This window comes from Anguilla rostrata, chromosome 6 (assembly GCF_018555375.3).
Source record: "Anguilla rostrata isolate EN2019 chromosome 6, ASM1855537v3, whole genome shotgun sequence".
Taxonomy (NCBI): domain Eukaryota; kingdom Metazoa; phylum Chordata; class Actinopteri; order Anguilliformes; family Anguillidae; genus Anguilla; species Anguilla rostrata.
The window spans coordinates 53,723,281-53,744,463 of record NC_057938.1 but is presented as its reverse complement, the minus strand read 5'-3'; the positions used below and the strand labels follow the sequence as shown (position 1 = coordinate 53,744,463).

Genomic DNA, 21,183 nt, shown 5'->3' with positions numbered 1-21,183 from the left:
TGACAGTAATCAAATTTCGTATTCATGTGAGCCCGTAAAAGGCAGAATAGCTCCTCAGCGCTGAGCTGCGTAATTCTATAGTTTCTGAGCGTGCTCTAGCGCAAGTTGTGTTAAGTCAGCGTTATCTCTCCCAAGACTAAAATCACTTAATCTGGCGGAAAACGACGGTATTATCACTTCATCATCTTTAACTCTCGGCGACGAAGTTCCTCTTTATGTTGCAGCTAAGCTGGAGGTGCTAAGGAGGTAAGGGCTGTGTGCATCTCGGTAGAGCGTCTCCTCTTTGCCGAAACCCGTCGCTGAATTCCCACTGCCAGACTGGTGGTGCTCATGTGTTTACTGTTTGTGTTGGAAATGTGTTAATAAGCTCCAGACGGGTGATCCCAGTGCATAATTATCCACCCGCATGCCTTATCCCCACCAATATTTCACCAATATTTCACTTTCTTTTATACTAGGACGTGTATGGTAGATACATTTGTGTGTCTTTATTATTTATTAACCTTTTTTTAAGGTGTGAGATCACAGATATGTGAATAGAATGTTCTTAACTGAACATTCTTATGCTGATGTAACAATCTCTACTGGTGACTGAGAGAAATGGAGTTCTAGAACACCAACAAAAAAAACATTCCATAAAAACCAACTCTTCAAAGGGTTAAAGTGTCTATGATTGTTTACTGGGATATTGGCTTAAACCCTCTTAGCTGAGCGGACAGTCTACCTTTCCTATGTAATTTGCTCACTTTATTCAGACAGGAGGACAGAATGGAGGGTTACGGATTGAGGTGGATCACAGAACAGGAAGTGCCGTGGCGGGGATTCAACCCCCGGGCTATGCGGGGAGGGGGGGGGGGGGGTTCATGTACAAGTTGAGAGACTGAGCCACTCGGTCTCCCCGCTTTCTTGAGCAAGCTTGGTCGTTTGTCGTTTGACCGCTAACCGACCGCGTTGCCCCCCGCAGGAGACCGTTTCCGGTCAGTCATCGACGACGCCTGGTGGTTCGGCACGATCGAAAGCCAGGAGCCCTTCCAGACTCAGTACCCGGACAGTCTGTTCCAGTGCTACAACGTCTGGTGCGTTTAAAAAAAACAAAAAAACACCCGTTTCCCACCTTTTTTCCTCTTAAACAATGGCCTTAACTGGACATTCTACTGCTGATGTCACAGTCTCTACTGGTAACTGAAAGCAGTGGAGTTCTAGAACACACATTTTTTAAAAACTTGCTCTTGAAAGAGTTAAATGTGGTCTAATTTCCTTGCTTGCAAAGTAAATATACCTGAGATTCTGTGTTTTGTGATAGTATTTTTACTATAATTATTGAAGTAATAACAAAATAAGTTGAACAACATTGCAGACAGCCAAAGACTTTGAGTGTTGTCAAGCCAATGTGTTGAATTTTTCTCTTTGACTTACACAACGCATTTACACATTTTGACGACCGCCAGATTCGGCGTGTTATGTAAGAGACCAAAAGGCCTGCTTGCTGTGGTAGTGCTCGCTCTGTGTGTGTGCCGTGGGGGGGTGGGGATGCGGGGGCGTGCGTGACACCAGCTATAGTGTTTCCCCCGGTTACGTCAAGTTGCGTCATGCTGCTCTCTCTCTCACTCTCTCGCCCCCCATCCCCCCATCCCCCCAGTTGGGATAACGGAGACACGGAAAAGATGAGCCCCTGGGACATGGAAGTTATTCCTGGAGACGGTGAGTCTCTCTCTCTCTCTCTCTCTCTCCTTCTCCAACTCTCTCTCCTTCACCCTCTCTTTCTGTCCCTTTCCCTCTCTCTCCCCCTCTCTCTGTCTCTCTCTCCCTCTCTCCCTCCTTCCCTCCTCTCTCTACTTCTCCCTCTCTCTCTCTATGGTAAATTGCCCACTCGCTGACTCAGAAATGTAACAGGCAGTTCCAAGCTAGAATCAGGGGCCGTATCGGGAACAGGAAGTAAATTAGCACACATTGTGACATCACCGTAGAATGAGTGACACGTTCGAGTGTTTCTCCTAAGCCGGTTATTTGCTTTATTTCTGGTAAGCGACGCAAGCATGGGGGGGGGGGGGGGTCACCATGGCAACGGGATGCAGGAAATTAATCGTTCAGGACATCACCTTCCATTTACCGCATATGTACACATTCGTGTATTTATATATTTATGTATTATTTTTACTGCACAGTTTATTTATGTATCTTTTTACGTAGAATTGTTCACCTAGAGAAGGGGAGCAGGTGTGAATTTTTGCTTGGAATGTTGTGCGTTTTGAACTTCGGAGTCTTCAGAGGTGGAGTGGAGCTGACTCAGGCTATCTTACGTGTGCTCAAACAGCTGGTTGTAAAATCGAGGCGCTGCGCTGGCTGACTCTGTGCTCTACCCGTTCCGTATTGACTGGACCCTGTCCCGCTCCTGTGCACCGCTTAATACCACTGCCTCTTTCATAGTGTCTGCAGCAGAACCTCTGATTTGCACGTTTGCTGAACTCTACCTCTGGTTTCTTGGTTCGGATTTTAGATCTGTTGTCTTGGTCTTTCGTTCGCTTTTGGCTGTTACGACTGTCAGGAAAACTTGTGTGGTTATGGTGTCACCGGGAAGAAGACGACCCTACTCTTTGCTTTGCTAAATTAATTCATAGAAGTCTCATACGCTCTAGGCGTGAGTTTTCATCTGTAAAATCGTTCTGGTGTCTGTGATCTGTGCTTGTGCTTGTGTTTTAGTTTTTCTTTCATTTTTTCAGACAGCAATACAGTTGTGACTAAAAATAGATTTTTCCCAGAAGGCCTCCCCACCAAGAACTCGTAGTTCTGGATAATATGCGCTCTCACTTTCGGCTCCAAATTTACAGAAATGCCTTAATATAAAGAGTGCGCTTTAGGTAATTAACACGCGTATGCATCATATCATTAAACTTCTGTAGTTCTCTGCTATTGGCTGAGAAATACTACCTGTGATGTGCTCTCAAAGGCAACAATATGAACTGGCGAAGTATAAAAAATAGAAACAAAAACAGTTGTGTCCATTTCAAAGAAGCTGAAAGCTGCTGATTGGGTAAAGTGAAAGGAAGAACGCACAGATTCATACGAGGACTCATTCGGCCAATGAGGAGCTGGCGTCTGACTTCTCCAGCGCTGCCCAAACCGTTTCTAACGGCATCGTTAATGAATAAACGCACCCACGAACGTGTGGGACGGGGGGGCTCAGACGCCCCTCTGACTGTACAGGAGTGGATGCTTGTTTTCCTTTCATTTCGCCACTCGTGTAGAAACTCTCACTCCCTTCCAAAAGTCGTTGAGTTTCACTGGACCGTGATGTGTGCAAGCTATCGGGGGTGCACTTTGTGCCCGGTCCTGTTAGTACTGCCACCTAGTGGTAAGAGGGGAAAGTTTCTCTGAGTGTCTGAAAAGGATCTGTTAATCCTGAATATGACCTGGAAATCTGATGCAGGAGAAGGGCCTTCATTAGTTGTAGTTTTAATTTCTGCCCGTCTGTATAGAGAACCAGGCCACCTTTCAGAGTAGTTGTGTTTTTTTTCCTTCAACGTGCAGTAAATTTCTTGATTGCGGGAAAAAGGTTTGAATAAAAAGTACGGCTAAAATGAAGCTGGCTTTTTTCCAAACCCAAGAAGAGAGAACTAAATTACCCTTGCATTAACTCAAATTGTGTTCCTCTGGTATTCCAGAATTTGTTTGTAAACATCAGACATTCAGAGCTGAAGCGTGTAAAGTACTGGTGTGCACGTTTGTGATCGGCGGAATTCAAGCGAACGTATTCGAGGGCTTGTGGTGCTGAAGTAGGCATGCTTTGATGATGAATATTTCAGACACTGTTCGCGGGGAGCTCGCAGGGGGGCACCGGCGACACGCACACCGAGAACGCTAGCAGGATTAGCGGCACGGAATCCCTGTTTCTATGACAACCTTGGAATATTTTTTCGAACCCGGGGAATTATTTAGGAAACGGTCTCATCAGAGCTGAATAAGCACATACACCGAAGTGCCGTGCCGGTGTTGTGTACTGTACCGGTCAGTCTGAAACGTGGAAGAGTGCAGCCGAATTAGAGATCTCTGCTTCTAGTCCCGTCCCTGTTTTCACCTTTGCTGTGAACACAGAGCAGGAGAACTCTGCTGTAGCCTTTAACTGGGCTCTACGCTCACAGTTTTATCCAAGGAGCTCACACGTGGTCCTAAGATGAAAAATATAGGGGGCACACTAATGCATCCCAGTTTGTAGTTGTGCTCCTAAAAATTATTTTTCCAGTTAGCAGACATCAGATTTCCAGGAGAAAATTCTTCTTAAAATGGGATAAACGCAGAGCCCCTGCTTTCAGCGCGGTTTGTTGTCTGGCAAGTGAAATGGTTTGTGGGATTGCCCTGAGAATCGCGTGAACGTCTGTCCATGCTGCTTTGCCGTGTTTTTAGGAAAGAAAACGAAGAGGCCAGAGATGTAATGGGTTTGAAGAGCGGCTCAGTACAGGGACTGTGGTGTGTTAAAATCCAGAGATGTGTGGGGTCGCGTCCCCGTGTTTGTTGTAGCGAAATGTTCTCTAGCTAATTGCTCCTAACGGACCGTTTAGAGTGAACACAGGGAGTGTTTCCTGGGAAAGCGGTGTATTTCTTTTCTTTATTATGCTATATTTTGTTCATTTTTAAATCAGAACCCCCTCCACTGCACCCCTACCCCCCGACTGGACCCAGTCCCGCCAGTCATGGTGCAGTGTAGACAGTGTGCATTATCAGAACGTCTATCGGGTAGTATGTAGGGGAGGAGGGGGAAATGCAGAGTCAGCATTTTTTTGCTTTTTGCATGTAAATGGGCTGTAATGTAATATTAGCTCAGCCAGTGTTAGGGGAAGTGGGGGGGTGGAGGGGCTGCGGGGGTGGGGGGCGAGGGGGGGTTCGCGGGACGACGTGTGACTGAGGAATGGATCCTCTCATCGCTCCCGGAAACTTCCGCCCAGCCGTACGGCAGGTGTAATAAAGCAGTGATTACGGGGTCCGATTAGGGGGCACTTTCCGGATCAGCGAGGGGGGGGGGTCTCATCGGTCCGCCAGGCACTGCTCAGGGGAAGGCGCGCATAATGTCGTTAAAGTTTCAGAGAGATGCTGTCCTTTCTCTGTCCCTCTTTCTCTCTCTCCCAATCATCACCCCCTCTCTTCTCCCTCTATTCCCTCTCCTCTCTTTTCTCTCTTCCTTCTTTTTCCCACTGTCATCACCCTCCTCTCTCAGTCTTTCATCTTTCATCCCTCTCTCTTCCCCCTCATCTCCCTCTCCTCACTCTCTCTCTTCCTCTGTCATCGGTCTGTCACCCCTCCCCCTCTCTCAATTAAATTCAATTGAGTTCAATATGCCTTATCGGCATGAAATACATACAGTGAATTGCTGAAGCTTCATATACAAAAGAAAACGATTTCATATAGAAGGCGAAAAAATGCATTTATTTACTGTAATTGTGATCCTCGCGAGTTGAACAGGTAAATGCATTGTACCGTGTATCTGAGGGGGGGTTATACCGTTGTTTGGAGGTTTCTCTCCGTCCCTCTCTCTCTCTCTCACACACACATGCGAGATGCATACAGAGCATGTCCCCGCTTTGCCGGAACCTTCCAGGACGCACACTACACACTCCAGTCCTCCCGGCCCCGCAGACGCAAATCAATACCTCATATGATAAGAGCTGCGGTGGGTCAGTCTGTTGGGAGATTGGGGGGGGGGGGGGTAGGGAATGTCTGTATTTAGAGCACAGTTTGGATAACGGCAAAAAAAGAAAAAGCAAATTCTCCTGTGTTTCATTGGAGTGGTTGAACGGCTGAAGCTGTTTCTTCTCTTTCAGAGATATAGCGATAGTTAAGACTTTAACCGCCGCGAGGTTTTTAAGAATGCCGCTCGTTTAAAAACGCGGTCTCCGTCCAGTTCTTTGTGCGTTTCTGATCTATTGTGGCGATTGTTTTTTATTTTCCCAAGACCTCTTGTGGTTACCGTTACTTTAATCCCTTCCATCTTTAGAACATCGTCATGGTGACCAAAACAAGCTTTTGTGTGACACTGAAGTAGACGCCTCTCCTGTTAGCAAGGTTATAGCACTGCGTGGATCCATGAAAACAAGCAGGATGTACACTTGCTGTTTTTAGTAAAGCGCATTTTTAACAATTTAAACAATATTATGCCTTTAAAGGTTAGTAATTTTTGAGTGGTTAAATAATTGTATATAATGGAGGTAATTGCGTGGTTTGTGCAGAGGTAATGGTTTTTAGCTAATGCCCCATCGTAAAGAAAATGTTGCAGAAAGGTAATGGAAGAAAAAAATGCAACGTGTGTCTAATTCCAGTACTGCTAATGTCCTCATCCTGCGCGCACAGTCACACAGTCACACGGTCACACAGTCATAACCATGAGTCTTACAACAACCGAAGCGCAGTTTTACACAAAATGTGGATACAAAAAAAAATCCAAAAACACCAAATTAAAAACAAATCAGTGGTGCATTAATTAAATTATTAAATAATAATAATAATAATTTAAAAAATAAATTTAAAAAAGTTCAGTAGTAAAGCCAAACTGGATCTAAGGGTGGGGGGGGGGGGGGGGGGGGGGCGGTGATAAATCCTGAACAGAATGATACAGTGGGTAATGAAATGAGGCCTCATTACATTACATTACATTACATTACATTTAGCCGTTTAGCCATTTAGCCATTTAGCCGACGCTCTTATCCGGTGCGACTTCCACTGCGCGCGTTCTTTACATACAGTCCATTTACACCACTGGATATTTACTGAAGCTGTTCGGTTTAATGGCCGCCTTCTGTGGTACAATGGCCGTACCCCCTCCTGGGAATAAAACCCCATAACCTCAGAGATACATGCCCTGCTCCCTAACCATAATGCTGCCGGCCCCGCAGAATAGCTCCTCTGTTCCGGATATTCTGTAATAACGCTCCGTCATTTGGCGATTATAATGCTATTTAGCAAGCCCAGATATTAAAGCACAGTCAGCTGCCTGTATTAACGTCGCCCACAGTGTTAGCCATTTATACTGGTAAAAACTAATGAAAGAAATCATTTGCTAGTTTGCGCAATGATGTTGTAGACAATTGCTAGTTTGTTTAAAAATAACGGAGTAATAACAATGCTAGATACGTTAAATGACTGTTAAAACATTTAGGGAGAATGATTACATTTTTTACGAAATTGTTGTCATTAACAATACTCCCAATTGTGTTCATCTTTTACGGTTATAATGAACTGCAGAAGATGAACGGCCCTAGGATGTTTTTAGGCTATATTTGTAATGGTTCTCGAGTTATGCTGTACATCATGATCGTTTTCATAATCTGTGGGGAGGCTTGTCAGCATTTCATCGCGGCTACTTTATTCTGTAGCTCACATGAAAACGCTCGAGATTGAAAGATAGTGCTCCTTTAAATGACGGCGCAGTTGTTGACGAGTAAAATAACTTATGTTATGTTATGTTATGTGACTGTTCACCAGCAGGGCGCAGTGAGCAGCGTGGCAATCTGCTTTGTGTCTGGAACGTCAGCTGTCCGATAGCGATGCTTCAAAGATGCACAGTACAAATTAAGACGTCCGAATGAATGAATTTATAAACCAGTTATTAATATCACACTCACATTTTAGCTGTGATAATGAAACTTTTAATTTTCTTTTTTTCGTGCTCCATGGGATGGGAACAAGTTTTGCGGCTCAGGCGCACTGGGGGGTGTCTCTACGTTGAGGGTATAAATTCACACATAAATTTTTTTTGTTTCCTAGCTAGGCTAGCGGTTTCATACGGGAGTTGGTGAGCATGGCAAGGGGGGGGGGCGTTTTTAACGATGGGGTGGAATAAGAACGCTTCAGCCAATTATTCCGAGTGCCCCCCTTCCTTTCATGAGGCCTCCTGTGTGTGACTGTCCGCGGGACTTGAGCTCCTGTTAGCTTATTGGTTTCTGAGTCGCGTGTCGGGGGACTTAGTGGGGGGACTTAGCATCTCATGGGATGAGTGGGGGCGGGGGGGGGCAGATGGTGAGTTTGTGAGATGAGGAAGTGTGTGTGTGCAGAGGGGCGGGAAGGGGGGGAGGTCAGATTTGTAAGTGTAGGGTGTAATGCCCCACCCCCTGCCCCTGTTCCCTTCCCTGTCATCACCCCTGCTCTCCACATCCATCCCTTGCCCAATCCTGGTCCCTGTCCCTGTACCTGCCCCTTTAACATGTCCCACCACTTACTCTATCCCTGCCCCTTTACTCTGTCTCCGCCCCTTATCCTGTCCTTCTTTCTGTCTCCGCCTCTGTCTCTGTCCACTCCCATTTCCTTGTCCTGGCCCATTTCTGTCTCTGCCTCTCTGTTCTGTCTCCACCCCTTTACCTTGTCCCCGCCCCTTGTTTCCATGCCTGCTGTTGCTATTGGTGATGCTCTGTACTGTTGCTACACAGTGTAGCTGACCTCTTTAACCCAGGGACATGAGTCCCACAGAAGCCCTGTCCAGGTTTTTGGGACCCCCCTGTGACTCTGTACTAAAACGGGGCGTTTCCCTAACCCGTCCAGGCCGCGCTGACCCGCTGTCTGTCCCGCCCCCAGCGCTGTTCCCGGACGAGCTGGGGCTCAGCGTGCCCCTGTCCGAGGAGGAGCACCGGGAGCTCCTCTACGTGCCCCTGGAGGGGGAGTGGGGCTCCCGAAACCGTAACGCCGAGTGCGAGCGCATCATCGCCGGGATCGACCAGCTGATCACGCTCGGTGCGTATCCTTCGCCGGGTCACCCTCGCCGGGCGAACTCAGCCGCTCCGTCCTTCCGTGATTCCATTTAAATTACCTTCATTATCTTCTCATTCGTTGTTTTTCTTGTTGTTGTTCCCTCTCTCTCCCCCCCCTCCCCCCCCCCCCCCACCTCAGATATCGCGGCCCCGTTCGCCGTGCCTGTGGACCTCCAGGCGTACCCGACGTACTGCACTGTAGTGGCCTATCTCACCGACCTCAGCACCATCAGAGAGAGGCTGAGGAACCGCTTTTACAGGTGAGCTCGGCCTCCACTCCGAGCTGCACCTTTGCTTTTCACAGCGACTTCTGAAATGCGCCGTATGAAAATTGACTGCTTGATTGATTAACAGATTGATTACTGGATCAATATGTTGGAGTGTCGAGTTCGGTTGTATCGTGTGCATTCAGCATGGTCTGGAGATGATTGTAGTCTTTTGGAATGTCTGTGTTCCGTGTGTTCTGGAGGTGATTGTAGTCTTTTGGAATGTTTGTTTCAGTGTGTTCTGGGGGTGATTGTAGTCTTTTGGAATGTTTGTATTGAGTATGTTATGGAGGTGATTGGTGATTAATTTCTTTCTGTTGCCATGGCAGGCGGATGTCATCGTTGATGTGGGAGGTCCGCTACATAGAACACAACGCACAGACCTTCAACGAACCCGGGACACCCATCGTCAAAACAGCCAAATTTGTGTCAGATCTAATGCTGCAGTTTATCAAGTAAGCATCTTTTTAATTCCTTTGATTGGATAGATTTTTTTCCCCTCAAACAAGGTTTTTAGTTGTGGTTTATGAAGTCATTTTTACCTGTTGAATACCTAAATATGTTTAATCTTACTGGCACTACCCTAATCAAAGCGCGATATTCTGGAATGTTGTGAATATTGTGATATAAATTTAACTTTCGCAATTTCATGGTCTTATACACGCATTTCCTGTTTCTTTTTTTCTCTGAACCAGGGACCAAAGTTGCACCGATATAATTCCTCTGTACAACAGCATGAAGAAGGCAGCTTTCTCTGATACAGAGGAGGTGAGCTGTTTACCTGTGTTTACCTGTGTTTTCACAGTGCTCTGGCAGTCTGCCTGTGCTTTTACTGCATTTCAGTTCTTTGCTTAGTCATGGAGTTCCTGCTCTCTGTGTCCTACTTCCAGGGTGGAAATTAACTTGATGTAGAATTAGTTCTTTTTATGTTTTTGATGTAGACTTCATTTAACTAGAGATGCCTCATTGAGAGTAAAATCTCTTCGCCTGGAAATGATTGTGACTAGATTGTCAGCAGGTTCGGACAGTACAATCGCAGTGTAAACAGAGAAATCGCAAGGCTAACCTGCAGCTGGGGTTGATGTCACAGTGTTGTGGTCTCACGCTGTTGCAGGAGGAAGAGGAAGATGAGGCACCGGGAACCTCCACACGGAAGAAGAAGGTTGGGATTTCCCTCTCGTTCCCCCCCTAGTTTCTCTCCGCTCAGTTCTTAAATACGCCATTTTAAAGTCATTTTAAAGTTTTGTGATGAAGCGATCTATTTATTAAAGTGGCTTTATTACCCATATAATCCCTATATGATGTTTGAAGATAACAGGGAACCAGCATGCGTGCATGCATGTGTATGTGTTTGTTTGTGTGTATGTGAGTGTGTGTGTGTGCGTGCTGTATGTGTGCGTGTGCGCGCGTGTGTGTGTATGTATGTGTGTGTGTGTGTGTGTGTATGTGTGTGTGTGTGTGTGCATGTATGTGTGTGTGTGTGTGTGTGTATGTGAGCGTGCCCGAGTGTGTGTGTATGTGTGTGTATGTGTGTGTATGTGAGCGTGCCCGAGTGTGTGTGTGTGTGTGTGTGTGTGTGTGAGTGCGTGCGTGTGTGTGTATGTGAGTGTGTGTGTATGTGTGTACATGCTCCAGAGCTGACCCCCCCTCCCTCCCCAGGAGCAGAAGCCCATGCTGAGGAAGCTGAGGAATAAGACGCAGGCGTTCAGTGTGAGGGCCTGGAGGACGCGCTGTAAGGAGCTGCTGGACCTCATCTTCCAGTGCGAGGACTCCGAGCCCTTCCGCCAGCCCGTGGACCTGCGGGAGTACCCGGTACCAGCCCCCCCCCCCCCCGAAAACCCTGAATACACAAACCCTAACCAGGCCCGCCCCCTAAAACCCTAAATACACGCACACCCTAACCACGCCCGCCCCCTAAAACCCTACACACACACACCCTAACCAGGCCCGCCCCCCTAAAACCCTAAATACACACACCCTAACCAGGCCCGCCGCCTGAAAACCCTACACACACACACACCCGGTACCAGCCCCCCAAAACCCTAAATACACACCCCAAAACCCTAAACAAGCACACCCCAAAACCCTAAACACACACACCCCAAAAACCCTAAACACACACACCCTAACCACACCCGCCCCAAAAACCCTAAACACGCACACCCCAAAAACCCTAAACACGCACACCCCAAAAACCCTAACCAGGCCCGCCCCAAAAACCCTAACCACACCCGCCCTAACCACATCCACCCACCCAGACCCAACCCTAACCACACATCCCCACCCTAACCTCTAACCCTACCCACCCTAACCATACACACTCAAACCACACCCACCCAACCTCTAACCACACCCCCCAACCTATAACCACACCCAGCTAAACTCCACCATGACCCCTACTCACACCACTCCTACATACCCTAACCACACCCACCCAAAAAGACACCCTATCCTCTAACTAATACCACACACACACACCCCTTAACCCTTTAACATTGATTTGAGAAGCAGGTCACGGTTCGAATAAAAGCAAAGTCAGACCTAATGAATTATCAGCTGTCAGAAGCAACCCAGCGTCCAGTGTGACCGCAGAACCAGACTATACCTTCATTTACTCTCTCCAATGCTTTTCTAATGAAACTAATGGGCCAAGCGGTTCGTAATGACCTCTGTTAGAACTGATAGGGACATACTGTGGCTAAAAGCATAGGTTAAAGAATATTTCTTTCTTTCTTTGTTGAAAAAGCTACTCCTCACTCTAGGGATTGTATACGCTTGTGAAGGTGAAACTGTTTTGTGGTCTAATCGTTTATTGAGGTCGTTAGAACCGTATGCGTTCTGTTTGTGCTCCGATTCGCTCACCTGTTTAGTCGCGGCGACAATGAATTCTGTTAAGGCTTTTTTAACTGTCATTTTTTAAATGTGTTGAAGAATGCAGAAAGATGAATTATAATGACTAATTGTACTGTGGATACCCTCATGCAGGCCTCACTCTTTCAAAAAATGTTTTTAGAAGTTACATCATTTTGTGAAGAGTTTTTGTTGAATAGCTTAGGATTGAAACCCAGAACCCCCTGGTGAACCCCCCAGTTCTCTTGTTTCCATGGAAACACTGACCCCGCAGGAGTGTGTTAAGAGTGTGTTATGAGAGTGTTAAGAGGGTGCTAATACTCTTATGCTGCATTGGGGTCCTTTGTCGCACATCACGTCGTATAACGGACTGTCGTTCGTTCAGGACTACCGAGACATCGTCGACACCCCGATGGATTTCGGGACGGTCCTGAAGACGCTGCTGGCAGGGAACTACGAGTCGCCCATCGAGCTGTGCAAGGACGTCCGGCTCATATTCAGCAACTCCAAGGCCTACACCCCGAGCAAGAAGTCGCGGGTACGAGAGTCGGGTCGCGCTGCCGTACTCCTCACTGTACCGACTAACGCACGACTCGTTTATACTAAGGCTCAGATTTCTAAGCCAGTGTTCTAGAACTCAGTTGCTTTCGGTTACCAGCAGTGATTGTGACATCAGCATTAGAATGTGCAGACAACAACATTCTAATCACACATTTGTGATCTCACACCATAAAGGGTTAAAGGTGCCGTTTGCAGGCTGAGTGGCACTGCGAATACGCTGCTTTTGACCTTTGACCCTCCCGTCTCGCTGCAGATCTACAGCATGAGCCTGCGGCTGTCCGCCCTGTTCGAGGAGCACGTCACCGCCATCCTGTCGGACTACAAGTCGGCGCACCGCTTCCAGGCGGCCAACAAGCTCCCCAGCCTGCGGAACAAACGAGCGCGCAGCCCGTCCCCTGCTAGCAGCACCGCGTCCAGGTGAGGCCTGCCCGGGGGATTGTGGGTAACGTAGTTATAATGTTCAGAATCCTGCTAATTTTTGTTCTTTTTCTGCCTCCTTATTGTTGTAGTTTAATAGTAAATTTAGTATATGTAGTTTATAGTAGATTTAGTAGATGGAGTTTGTGGTAGATGCAGTTTATTGTAAATTTAGGAGACATAGATTTATGGTTCATGTAGTTAGTAGTAGCTGTAGTTCATAGTATAGTTAGGAGAAGTAGTTGAAATTTATAGCGGATTTAGGAAATGTAGTTTATAGTATATGTAGTTTATAGCAGTTGTAGTTTATACTAGATTAAGGATATGTAGTTTATTGTAGATGCCAGATGTCGAAACATAATAACATTAAAATATAAAGGAAATGTAGAACCAGGGGTGTGTGTTAATTGGTCTATTACCCCAATGTCCTCTTCTGAGCGCGCTCTGTTCTCCCCTCAGCCCCGAGCGGAAACGAAGGGTCACCAGGGCCCCCCCGAAGCCCGAACCGGCGGCCTCGTCCCTCTCCACGGGCCCCTCGCGGCCCCAGGCCCTGCGGCAGAACCTGCCGCTGGTCAACGGGAGGGCGGAGTCGCAGGCGCCCGTCCGAACCCGTAGCTCCGCCCGCTTCGGCAACCACTGCCCCGCCGAGCCGCCCGCCGCCTCCGCCGCGCCCCCCGTCCCCGCCCACGGCAAGACAGGTAACCCCGCCCACCTGCCAGAGAGGAGAGTGTGTGTCAGAGGAGGCTGGAACGCATCAGCGCCGGCCCGGGTCAATAAAGACCTTTTTTTTAACTGTTTACTTTCTGTTCTCAAACCTTCTGTCTTTCGTTCTCATAGGTGAGTTTAGTGAGCTCACTATCACTAAGAACTTTACATCCCAAGAACATCACAGCCCCAGAACTTTACATCCATTGTGTATATGTGTGTGTGTGTGAGAGAGAGAGAGAGAGAGAGAGAGAGAGGCGCATCTGACAGTGTGGTCTTTCTGCCTTTCGTTCCCGTAGCGACAGAAACGCCCAAATACCTCAGAGCCCACAACTCGATATCGTCGCCGAGCGTCTCCAACGACGCGGACGGCGCCAGGGGCTCCTCGACCGCCGACATCGCCAGGGCGACGCGGCGGAAACTGAGAACGCCGGTCCGGCACCAGCCAGGTGAGGCGGGCGTCACCCGGCGCTGTGGGAGCCACGGAAACAGGCCGATTATGGGATGGCTTCTCATTCTTTCGTTTCTCTTCTCTCGTAGCGACGGCTCAGAGCAGCATGCAGCTCAACGGCCACAGCAGTCACGTGACCCTGGGCGTGGGCCGGAGGGGGCGGAGACCGAAGGTGGAGCCGGCGGTGACCGCGGAGCGCCCCGCCCACCGGACGGCCGCGCTGGCCCCGCCCAAAGCTCCGCCCAAAGCCCCGCCCCCGCCCCCGGAGCCCCCCGCCAAGCCGCCGGGCAAGAAGAGGGGACGCAAGAGCAAGAAGGAGCTGGAGGCGCTCAGGGGGAGGCAGCGCTGGAACGCGAGGGCCGAGGAGGAGCGGGAGGAGGCCGAGGAGGAGGAGGAGGAGGAGGAGGAGGAGAGAGAACAGTCCGCCAGCGACGAGGCCGGGACCTCCTCCGGCCTGGAGGCGGGGCCGTCCGACCAGGGGGCGGGGCCAGGCTCGGGCACGGGCCGGCGGGGCCGACCGCGCCGCGGCAGGAAGCCCAAGATCCCGAAGGAGGCGGAGGAGGCTCCGCCCATCCCCGCGCCTAGCCCCGCCCACAGCCCCGCCCCCGCCAGCCCCAAGGTGCTGAGGAGGAGCACCAGGCGGCAGAACGAGGAGCACCCGCCTCCCCCGGTCGCCTCCTCCTCCTCCTCCGGCGAGAGGGAGGCGCACCAGCAGCGCCCCCCGCAGGAGGAGGCCCGGCCGGCGGACCGGGACGAGGACGAGGAGGACGACGGCGGCGTCTCCAAATGCCTGATGAAGACCCGAAACCAAGGCCGCAGGACGGCCTTCTACAACGAGGACGACTCGGAGGAGGAGCAGAGGCAGCTGCTCTTCGAGGACGCCTCCATCACCTTCGGGACGTCCAGCAAGGGCCGCGTGCGCAAGCTGACGGAGAAGGCCAAGGCCAACCTGATTGGCTGGTGAGAAACACGGACGGACGGACGGACGGACAGACGGACGGACGCGCGGAAGCGCTCATCCCGCTTTACGGATCCGCCAGGTGAAGCTCCTCCCGCCATCGTCCTCTGAGGACACCGCGAATCTTTGCTGCTAACTTTGTACATTCAGTGGTGAACCTACCTGCTTCGGGACCAACCAAAACACGGGGAGAGAGGGGGAGTGGCGGCCCCCCTTTTGTTTTTTTACGCCCCACACTTTTCCTAACGTACGTAACATTTAGGAAACGTTTAACGTGACGTTTCCTAACGTCTCTTACAGCGGTGGTTATAATGAACTTGACTCAGCCTTTTCAACGCAATATTGAAGTTGGTGTAGAAATTCCGTGGGTCTTACTGCTCTCGCTCCGGCCGAACGTGGGGGGGAGATGGGAAGGTTTGGTCCTCCGTCACTCCAGCGTCTGTGGCAAAATGATTTCAAATGTGAAATAAAGTCTTCGGAAAACGGAAGAAAGAGAGAATAAAACAGTTACGGGGGCGGGCTTTTGAATGAAGTATTTTATCCAGGAAAGTCTCTCGGAAACGTCATGCTCCGCAGCCAAGGAAACGGGAGACCTGGTTCACGGATCGATTCACTAACGAAGAAATGGTTGTTCCTCTCCTGTGTCCATCTGCAAAGAAAAAAAATGTGTCTTATCCTTTCCAGACCACTAGAGGGCAGTGTCGGAAATGGCTTTACTTTACCGGGGTTTAATGGGAACTACCTCTTCTGACCCCGCTCGTTTCCTATTTTTGGACCCGGGTTGGACTGGAAAGTGCATCTTTGTGCCGATCGAGCTTTTTGTACTACCCACGTTTTGTACAGTTTCTACTTGACAACAGGATCTAGTGCTTCAAAAAACCTGAAGATGTTGCAATGACACCCCCCCCCCTCCCCCCCACCCCCCTCCCCCCCTCCACCACTCCATTCACCCTGAGTGAGGGGGACTTAACAATGCCGAATGGTGAGATTCACATCTGTGCAGAGGACTGGTAACTTGACGGGAATGTGTTTTTAATTCTTTATTTCTGTTTTAATTTTTAAAATTTTTATTTTATTTTCAGTTGGTAGCCCACGGTAACAACCCAGTCAAGGCCTGGTCACATGACTTCATTGTGTACATATGCATGCAGCCCCATTTACTCTCCCCGTTGCTCTGTATTTACAGTCAGTCAACACAAATACATACGTTTTATAATAAAAAAATAAATTCTAAAAAATATTAAACCATCACTATATGTACAGGTTTTGTGAGGCTGAAGACAATTTGAGTGTGCACTGGCGGCTAGTCATATTACCGAAGTACTTATATTATAAGTCTTATATTTTAGTTTTATCCATAACGGTAGAATTCTTCAGTCTCCATAAAAAGGTAAAATCATTTATTTCAGTCTCGCTTAGTCTGGGAGAAAATACAAAAAAAAAGTTTTACTGTGTCCTTAAAATTAGCAATAAATCGTGCCTTGGTATATTTTAACATGGTGATTAGGGTCGTTGCGTTAATGACGCGTTTAATTTTAGTTTGGAGGATCTGTGATGGGACGGACATGCGCTTCTCTCTCATTGGCTGAGGCTGCTGAGCCATGCCCTTCTGTTCCGTCTGCATTATTGAGTTATTATCAGCGCTCAAACTTGGGCTTTAATTATTATAGAGGCACCATTCATTACATAAGTCATCCACAGCCAGAGCGAATACTTATTAGCTGAAGGTTAAATGTGATTTATGTCCAGCAGGACATAGAACAGGCAACACAAAAATCACAATAACTCTTTTTTTTTTACGCTCGTTACTTCACCACAGGTGAATCATAGCTTCAGTACGCATAAACGCATAAAACACTGTACGTACACAATATGAGAGTGTATCTGGGCATCGAGATCTGCTCTGATTCACTGCCTTGTGCTGGAGGGTTTTTCTTTGAGATAACGAGAGAGAGAAACTGACCTTTTTTTAAAAACGTTTTTGGCTCGTTTTAAAATGCGCCCCGTGGTCTTGTTTTGACTCAGACTGGTTCCAGTGCCGTGTGCGTTTCACTTCATCCTCGTCCCTGTCATTGAAACGGGTTTCAAGGTCAGGGCGGATTTCGGTCCGAGTCTTTTGTAAGGAGGAGGGGGGAAGAGTTGAGTTGGTGTTCCTTATTATCGAAAACCGCTTCCAGATGTGGTCATGGTTATCAGTCACTTGAATGTTGAGTCTCCTGGTCAGTTTGAATGGATGTCCTTGAAGCTCTGTACCTTTTTTTTTTTTTTTTTTTGGGACCTTGATTTACCGAAAATGCTATTGAATAATTGTTTATGTTTTTGTGTCGTAAGCATTTCTCACAAAAACGAGTTTCACCGGCACTTTTCTGGGAAGCTGAGATGACTCAGGAAGAGTCGCTATTTTTGTGAGTCACTTCTGGGTGAAGCCATCCTCCTGTTCCCAAAGAGGAAAGTGAAAGAAGTCTTTTGCGTTTGTAATCCGGCACCTATGTGTTCTTCTCAGCGTAAAGTGTGCTATTTCTTCAATAAAAAGGGGGAGGAAGGACAGATCTTAGTGCAGAGTCCTCACCACTGCATGGTCTGCAGTACACACTAATACACAATGAGCAATGATCATCCCAGACCTTTAAGATACTGCAGTTCCTTCTTGAGTTTAAGATTCACAAGAAGCCGTTTGTGTCTCTGTGTGTTTGATTATTATTTTCAAAATGATCAGAGCTATCATCAAATTTTGACAGATTAGACAATAGTGCTGTCTTGTGTACTGTGTAGAATCAGTGTACCGTATTATCATAAACATGCTGATTGGGGAACTTGTTTGATAAATATCACACAATTTAAAAAGGATAATATATCGTAGGTGTTTGAAAAAATCTCCAAAAAGGCAAATTTTCAGGAAGTGAAAAAAAAAACTGTTTTGAATAAACTTTATTGGTGCCAGAGCCGTGCAACGTTGACAGTCCACAAAGGGTGATGTAAGCCTTCATCTTATGTAACAAACTGAAAAACAGAGAGTTAAGTTTTTTTTTTGTATGATGCCAGCCATATTCAGAATTCATAAAGAAAGGATAAAATGCTGGCCACCGGGCGGCCTTGTTGCCATGGTTTCGTGGATCCGGCATTCTGTGGCCTTGCGGTGGCAGTTGCTCGTCGCTTCGAGACGAACGCTGTCCCTCTATTCAACATTCAGATGTGGCGGGAAGTTTGCGTGGGTCTCCCAAAAAAAAAAACCGTTCCGCAAAAATTCCTTGGCTTTGGAAAACCTCCCTGTGGTTTAACCCTGCGTTCGGTCTGTCAGCACCCCAAAAGTCTCCCTCCTCTCCCCTCCTCTCCCCTCCTCCCTCTGGGTTAGGAAGAGGAACCCGCGGAGGTGACCCAGCGCTGCAGACGTACCCGCCGGCCGTTTCATTTTTATTTTATTTCTTTTTTTGGCGTGCATTATTGTCATGCCCCCCCCACCACCACCACCCTGGCGGGCTTGGCGCTTAAAAGGACAGGTTCCTTTTCTCCCCCTGTCCCGCTGTCCCGCTGTCCCGCTGACCCCCCCTAAAGCGGCGGTGTCGTGCTGGTCACGACGACGGGGAGATAAATTGAAATGACATCATCATTCCGATATCCAAGCACGGGCGCAACAAGAGCGTTCACGGATGAAAAAACTGGGGGATTATCCCCCCCCCCCCCCCTCAGACCAGGCGACTCCCCCTCCCCCCCCCCCCCATTGTTTGCTGGGACTGAAAAGCAGAGTCCCGAGACGTTTGCCCATAAAGGGGCGCGTTTCTTTGTGCTCGGGGGAATTTAAATTCATATCAGGGAACTCAGAAATCCACAAGGCCGCAGATCTGATCTGTTTGAACGCACTTTCCCCCTCCGTCTCTCTCGCTCCCCCAAACCGCTTCTCTCTGAATCTCTAGCTGTTCCGTCGCTGCGTTAAGAGGTCCTGCGACAAAACACAATTTAACCAAACCCACAATTGAAAAGACAAAAAGGAGCTTTTGCAGAAGGCCCCCTGCAGTGTTAGCTGTCTCTCCTTGTCTCGACTGCTTTTATTTTCAGACTTCCTGTGAAAGCAGGAAGGGGAGAAGTTGAAATACAGAGCTGCTTCTGTAGCCATCGCGGGATGGCTAAACACTAATTCACAACCCAAGAACTTTACATCCATTGTGTGTGTGTGTGTGTGTGTGTGTGTGTGAGAGAGTGAGCGAGTGAGTGGTGCATCTGACAGAGGGGAAAGTGCGGTCTCTGGAGTTGTGTGATGTCTCACGGGTTTGTCCATTTCTTTTTTTTTTTAAACATAATTTATTTTTGGGAGTGAATTTGACAAGTTTGCCAAAGACTGACTGACTTTCGAAGCAGCTGACCGGATGGTATAACCCCATGTCATGCCCCCCCCCCAACATTATTGTATGCTGGTATGATGTACCCAACCCCCCCTCCTCTGCCCCAGGCTCTCTGCTTATGTGATCATATCCCACAGACAGACAGATGTTCAGTTCTTTTTATGTTTCTTTTTTTTTATTATTAAAGAAATGTATTAGAAACATAGGTAAATGTATTTCAGAAGCCCAGTAACGTATACATGTGTTGATATTATATAGCCAAGATACTCTATTAAATACCTAAGGTACCACGAAAAGGACTTGTTTTGTGTGCAAAGCTTAATACGCACTTACAGTATTTAGTCGTTAATACAATGTTTATCCGATAGCAAAAAAGATGTATGTTAGATTATCCTCTGTATATTATTTGTAAAACCTCATGTTTTATTTCATAATTTTTTTTTGTGTGTATTTTTTTCTCCTCAAATGTCATGGTGGCCACGCAACTTGTTGTACACAGTCATTTCTCTCTGAGTATTGCATGGACTTAATTCTGCACTTTTTACGGGCATATCTAATGCTGACACAGGAGAAACACCCTGGGGAAAAAAAGAAACAAAATTCTGTTCAATGATTGTGCCTTGTATTCTTTAGAATTTTTTTCCTTCATGTCTTTGAAAATTTAGGCGGGGTAAGTTTGGGTTGGGGGGTGGGGGTGGGGGGCGGTTTCTATAGAGGATTTTTAAAGTTCGAAAATGCTACAGAGGTTGGATTTAGATGGAGAATTTTCTGTTAGAAGTGCAGTATGCGTCTTTACCTAACAGCAGACTGTCTGGTTTTAGGGGGGACTCTGTTGTCATTGATTGCCAAAAAAAAAAAAAAAACCCACCCTTTTATTTAACACTGTTCTGCAGTCCTGCTCATTTTTTTTTTAAACAGATGTATCTTGAATGTCTTAAACATAAAGTCATTATTTGTTCATTTTTTTTTAAAGCAGGTTCTGGTGGAACCAAACACATTTTTGGTTGAGACACTGGAAACTGTTAAAGCAAAACTGTTAAAAGTTTTTGAGTTGAGGAAGGGGAGGGCGGTGGAGGGGGGGGGGGGGGGTGTTGGATGGAAAGCGGTGATTTATATTATATAAAGAAATTAAATAACATGTAGATAGTGCCTGTTACACGTTGTCACTAGTGTTTGTCATATCCTGTCATTTATGAGAGCAAGTATATACCGTAGATATATTGGTGCATTTAATTGTGCTGAAATGGTATTTGATACAATCCTGTGTGTATACCCTTATATGGCTTTCTATCCCTTTTAAAACAGACAGGCGGCTTGCTAACCCTATTGTACATTTATCTATGTAAACGTGTTCTGAATCACAGAATTGTGCTTGTGACCTGTAATTATGGGATGGCGTCAGGGGGGAGGGGTGGTGGGGGGAGGGGCAGGGGCAGGGGCAGGGGGAGGGGGGGAGAGTGTGATTCTACCGCATGCTGACTGATCTTTCCCACTCCAAGACATAACCACAGCTTCACGTCCCCGTACCAAATGAAGTTCACTGATAGTTTTTCTTACTTGCTGTTTTCGGAAGACTTTGTCCTACTGTGGGAATTTCGGGTGGGGTGGGCTTTTTATGTTAGTTTGGATACTTTTATATATAAAAAAAAATACTTAAGTACAAAGGCAAAAAAATCCTCAAAAACCTAGAATGTATGTTTAGGGAGTACTGCTGTCATATTAGTACATACTGATATTTTTCAGAAATAAACAGTTGTGTTTCCATGCCTTGTTATGCTTTCATTTATTGGCGTCGAATTTGAACCTTGGACAACCCCAGCCACCCCCCCCCCAAACCCCACTTTCCTCAACCTCCATCCTCACAATACACTTTCCTTTATTTATGCACTACACTAAATATAATTTTTCT

The 21,183-nt window shown here is 47.4% G+C and overlaps 1 protein-coding gene across 7 annotated transcripts in view; it reads left to right on the top strand.

The window, feature by feature from the left end:
- Positions 1-21,036, top strand: part of phip (pleckstrin homology domain interacting protein) — a 60,789-nt gene extending 39,753 nt beyond the window's left edge. For 4 of the 7 annotated variants that reach the window (XM_064340561.1, XM_064340562.1, XM_064340560.1 and 1 more), the window contains exons 28-40: positions 965-1,076; positions 1,640-1,701; positions 8,524-8,712; positions 8,869-8,989; positions 9,325-9,450; positions 9,691-9,763; positions 10,110-10,157; positions 10,655-10,807; positions 12,231-12,383; positions 12,660-12,823; positions 13,283-13,521; positions 13,828-13,977; positions 14,069-21,036. In XM_064340561.1, the coding sequence (XP_064196631.1) occupies positions 965-1,076; positions 1,640-1,701; positions 8,524-8,712; positions 8,869-8,989; positions 9,325-9,450; positions 9,691-9,763; positions 10,110-10,157; positions 10,655-10,807; positions 12,231-12,383; positions 12,660-12,823; positions 13,283-13,521; positions 13,828-13,977; positions 14,069-14,943 (2,465 nt within the window). In that variant the 3' untranslated portion in view covers positions 14,944-21,036. The remainder of the gene's footprint in view (positions 1-964; positions 1,077-1,639; positions 1,702-8,523; positions 8,713-8,868; positions 8,990-9,324; positions 9,451-9,690; positions 9,764-10,109; positions 10,158-10,654; positions 10,808-12,230; positions 12,384-12,659; positions 12,824-13,282; positions 13,522-13,827; positions 13,978-14,068) is intronic. The other 3 variants (XM_064340565.1, XM_064340564.1, XM_064340563.1) reach the window with 1 other exon arrangement.
- The last annotated feature ends 147 nt before the right edge of the window (positions 21,037-21,183 follow it).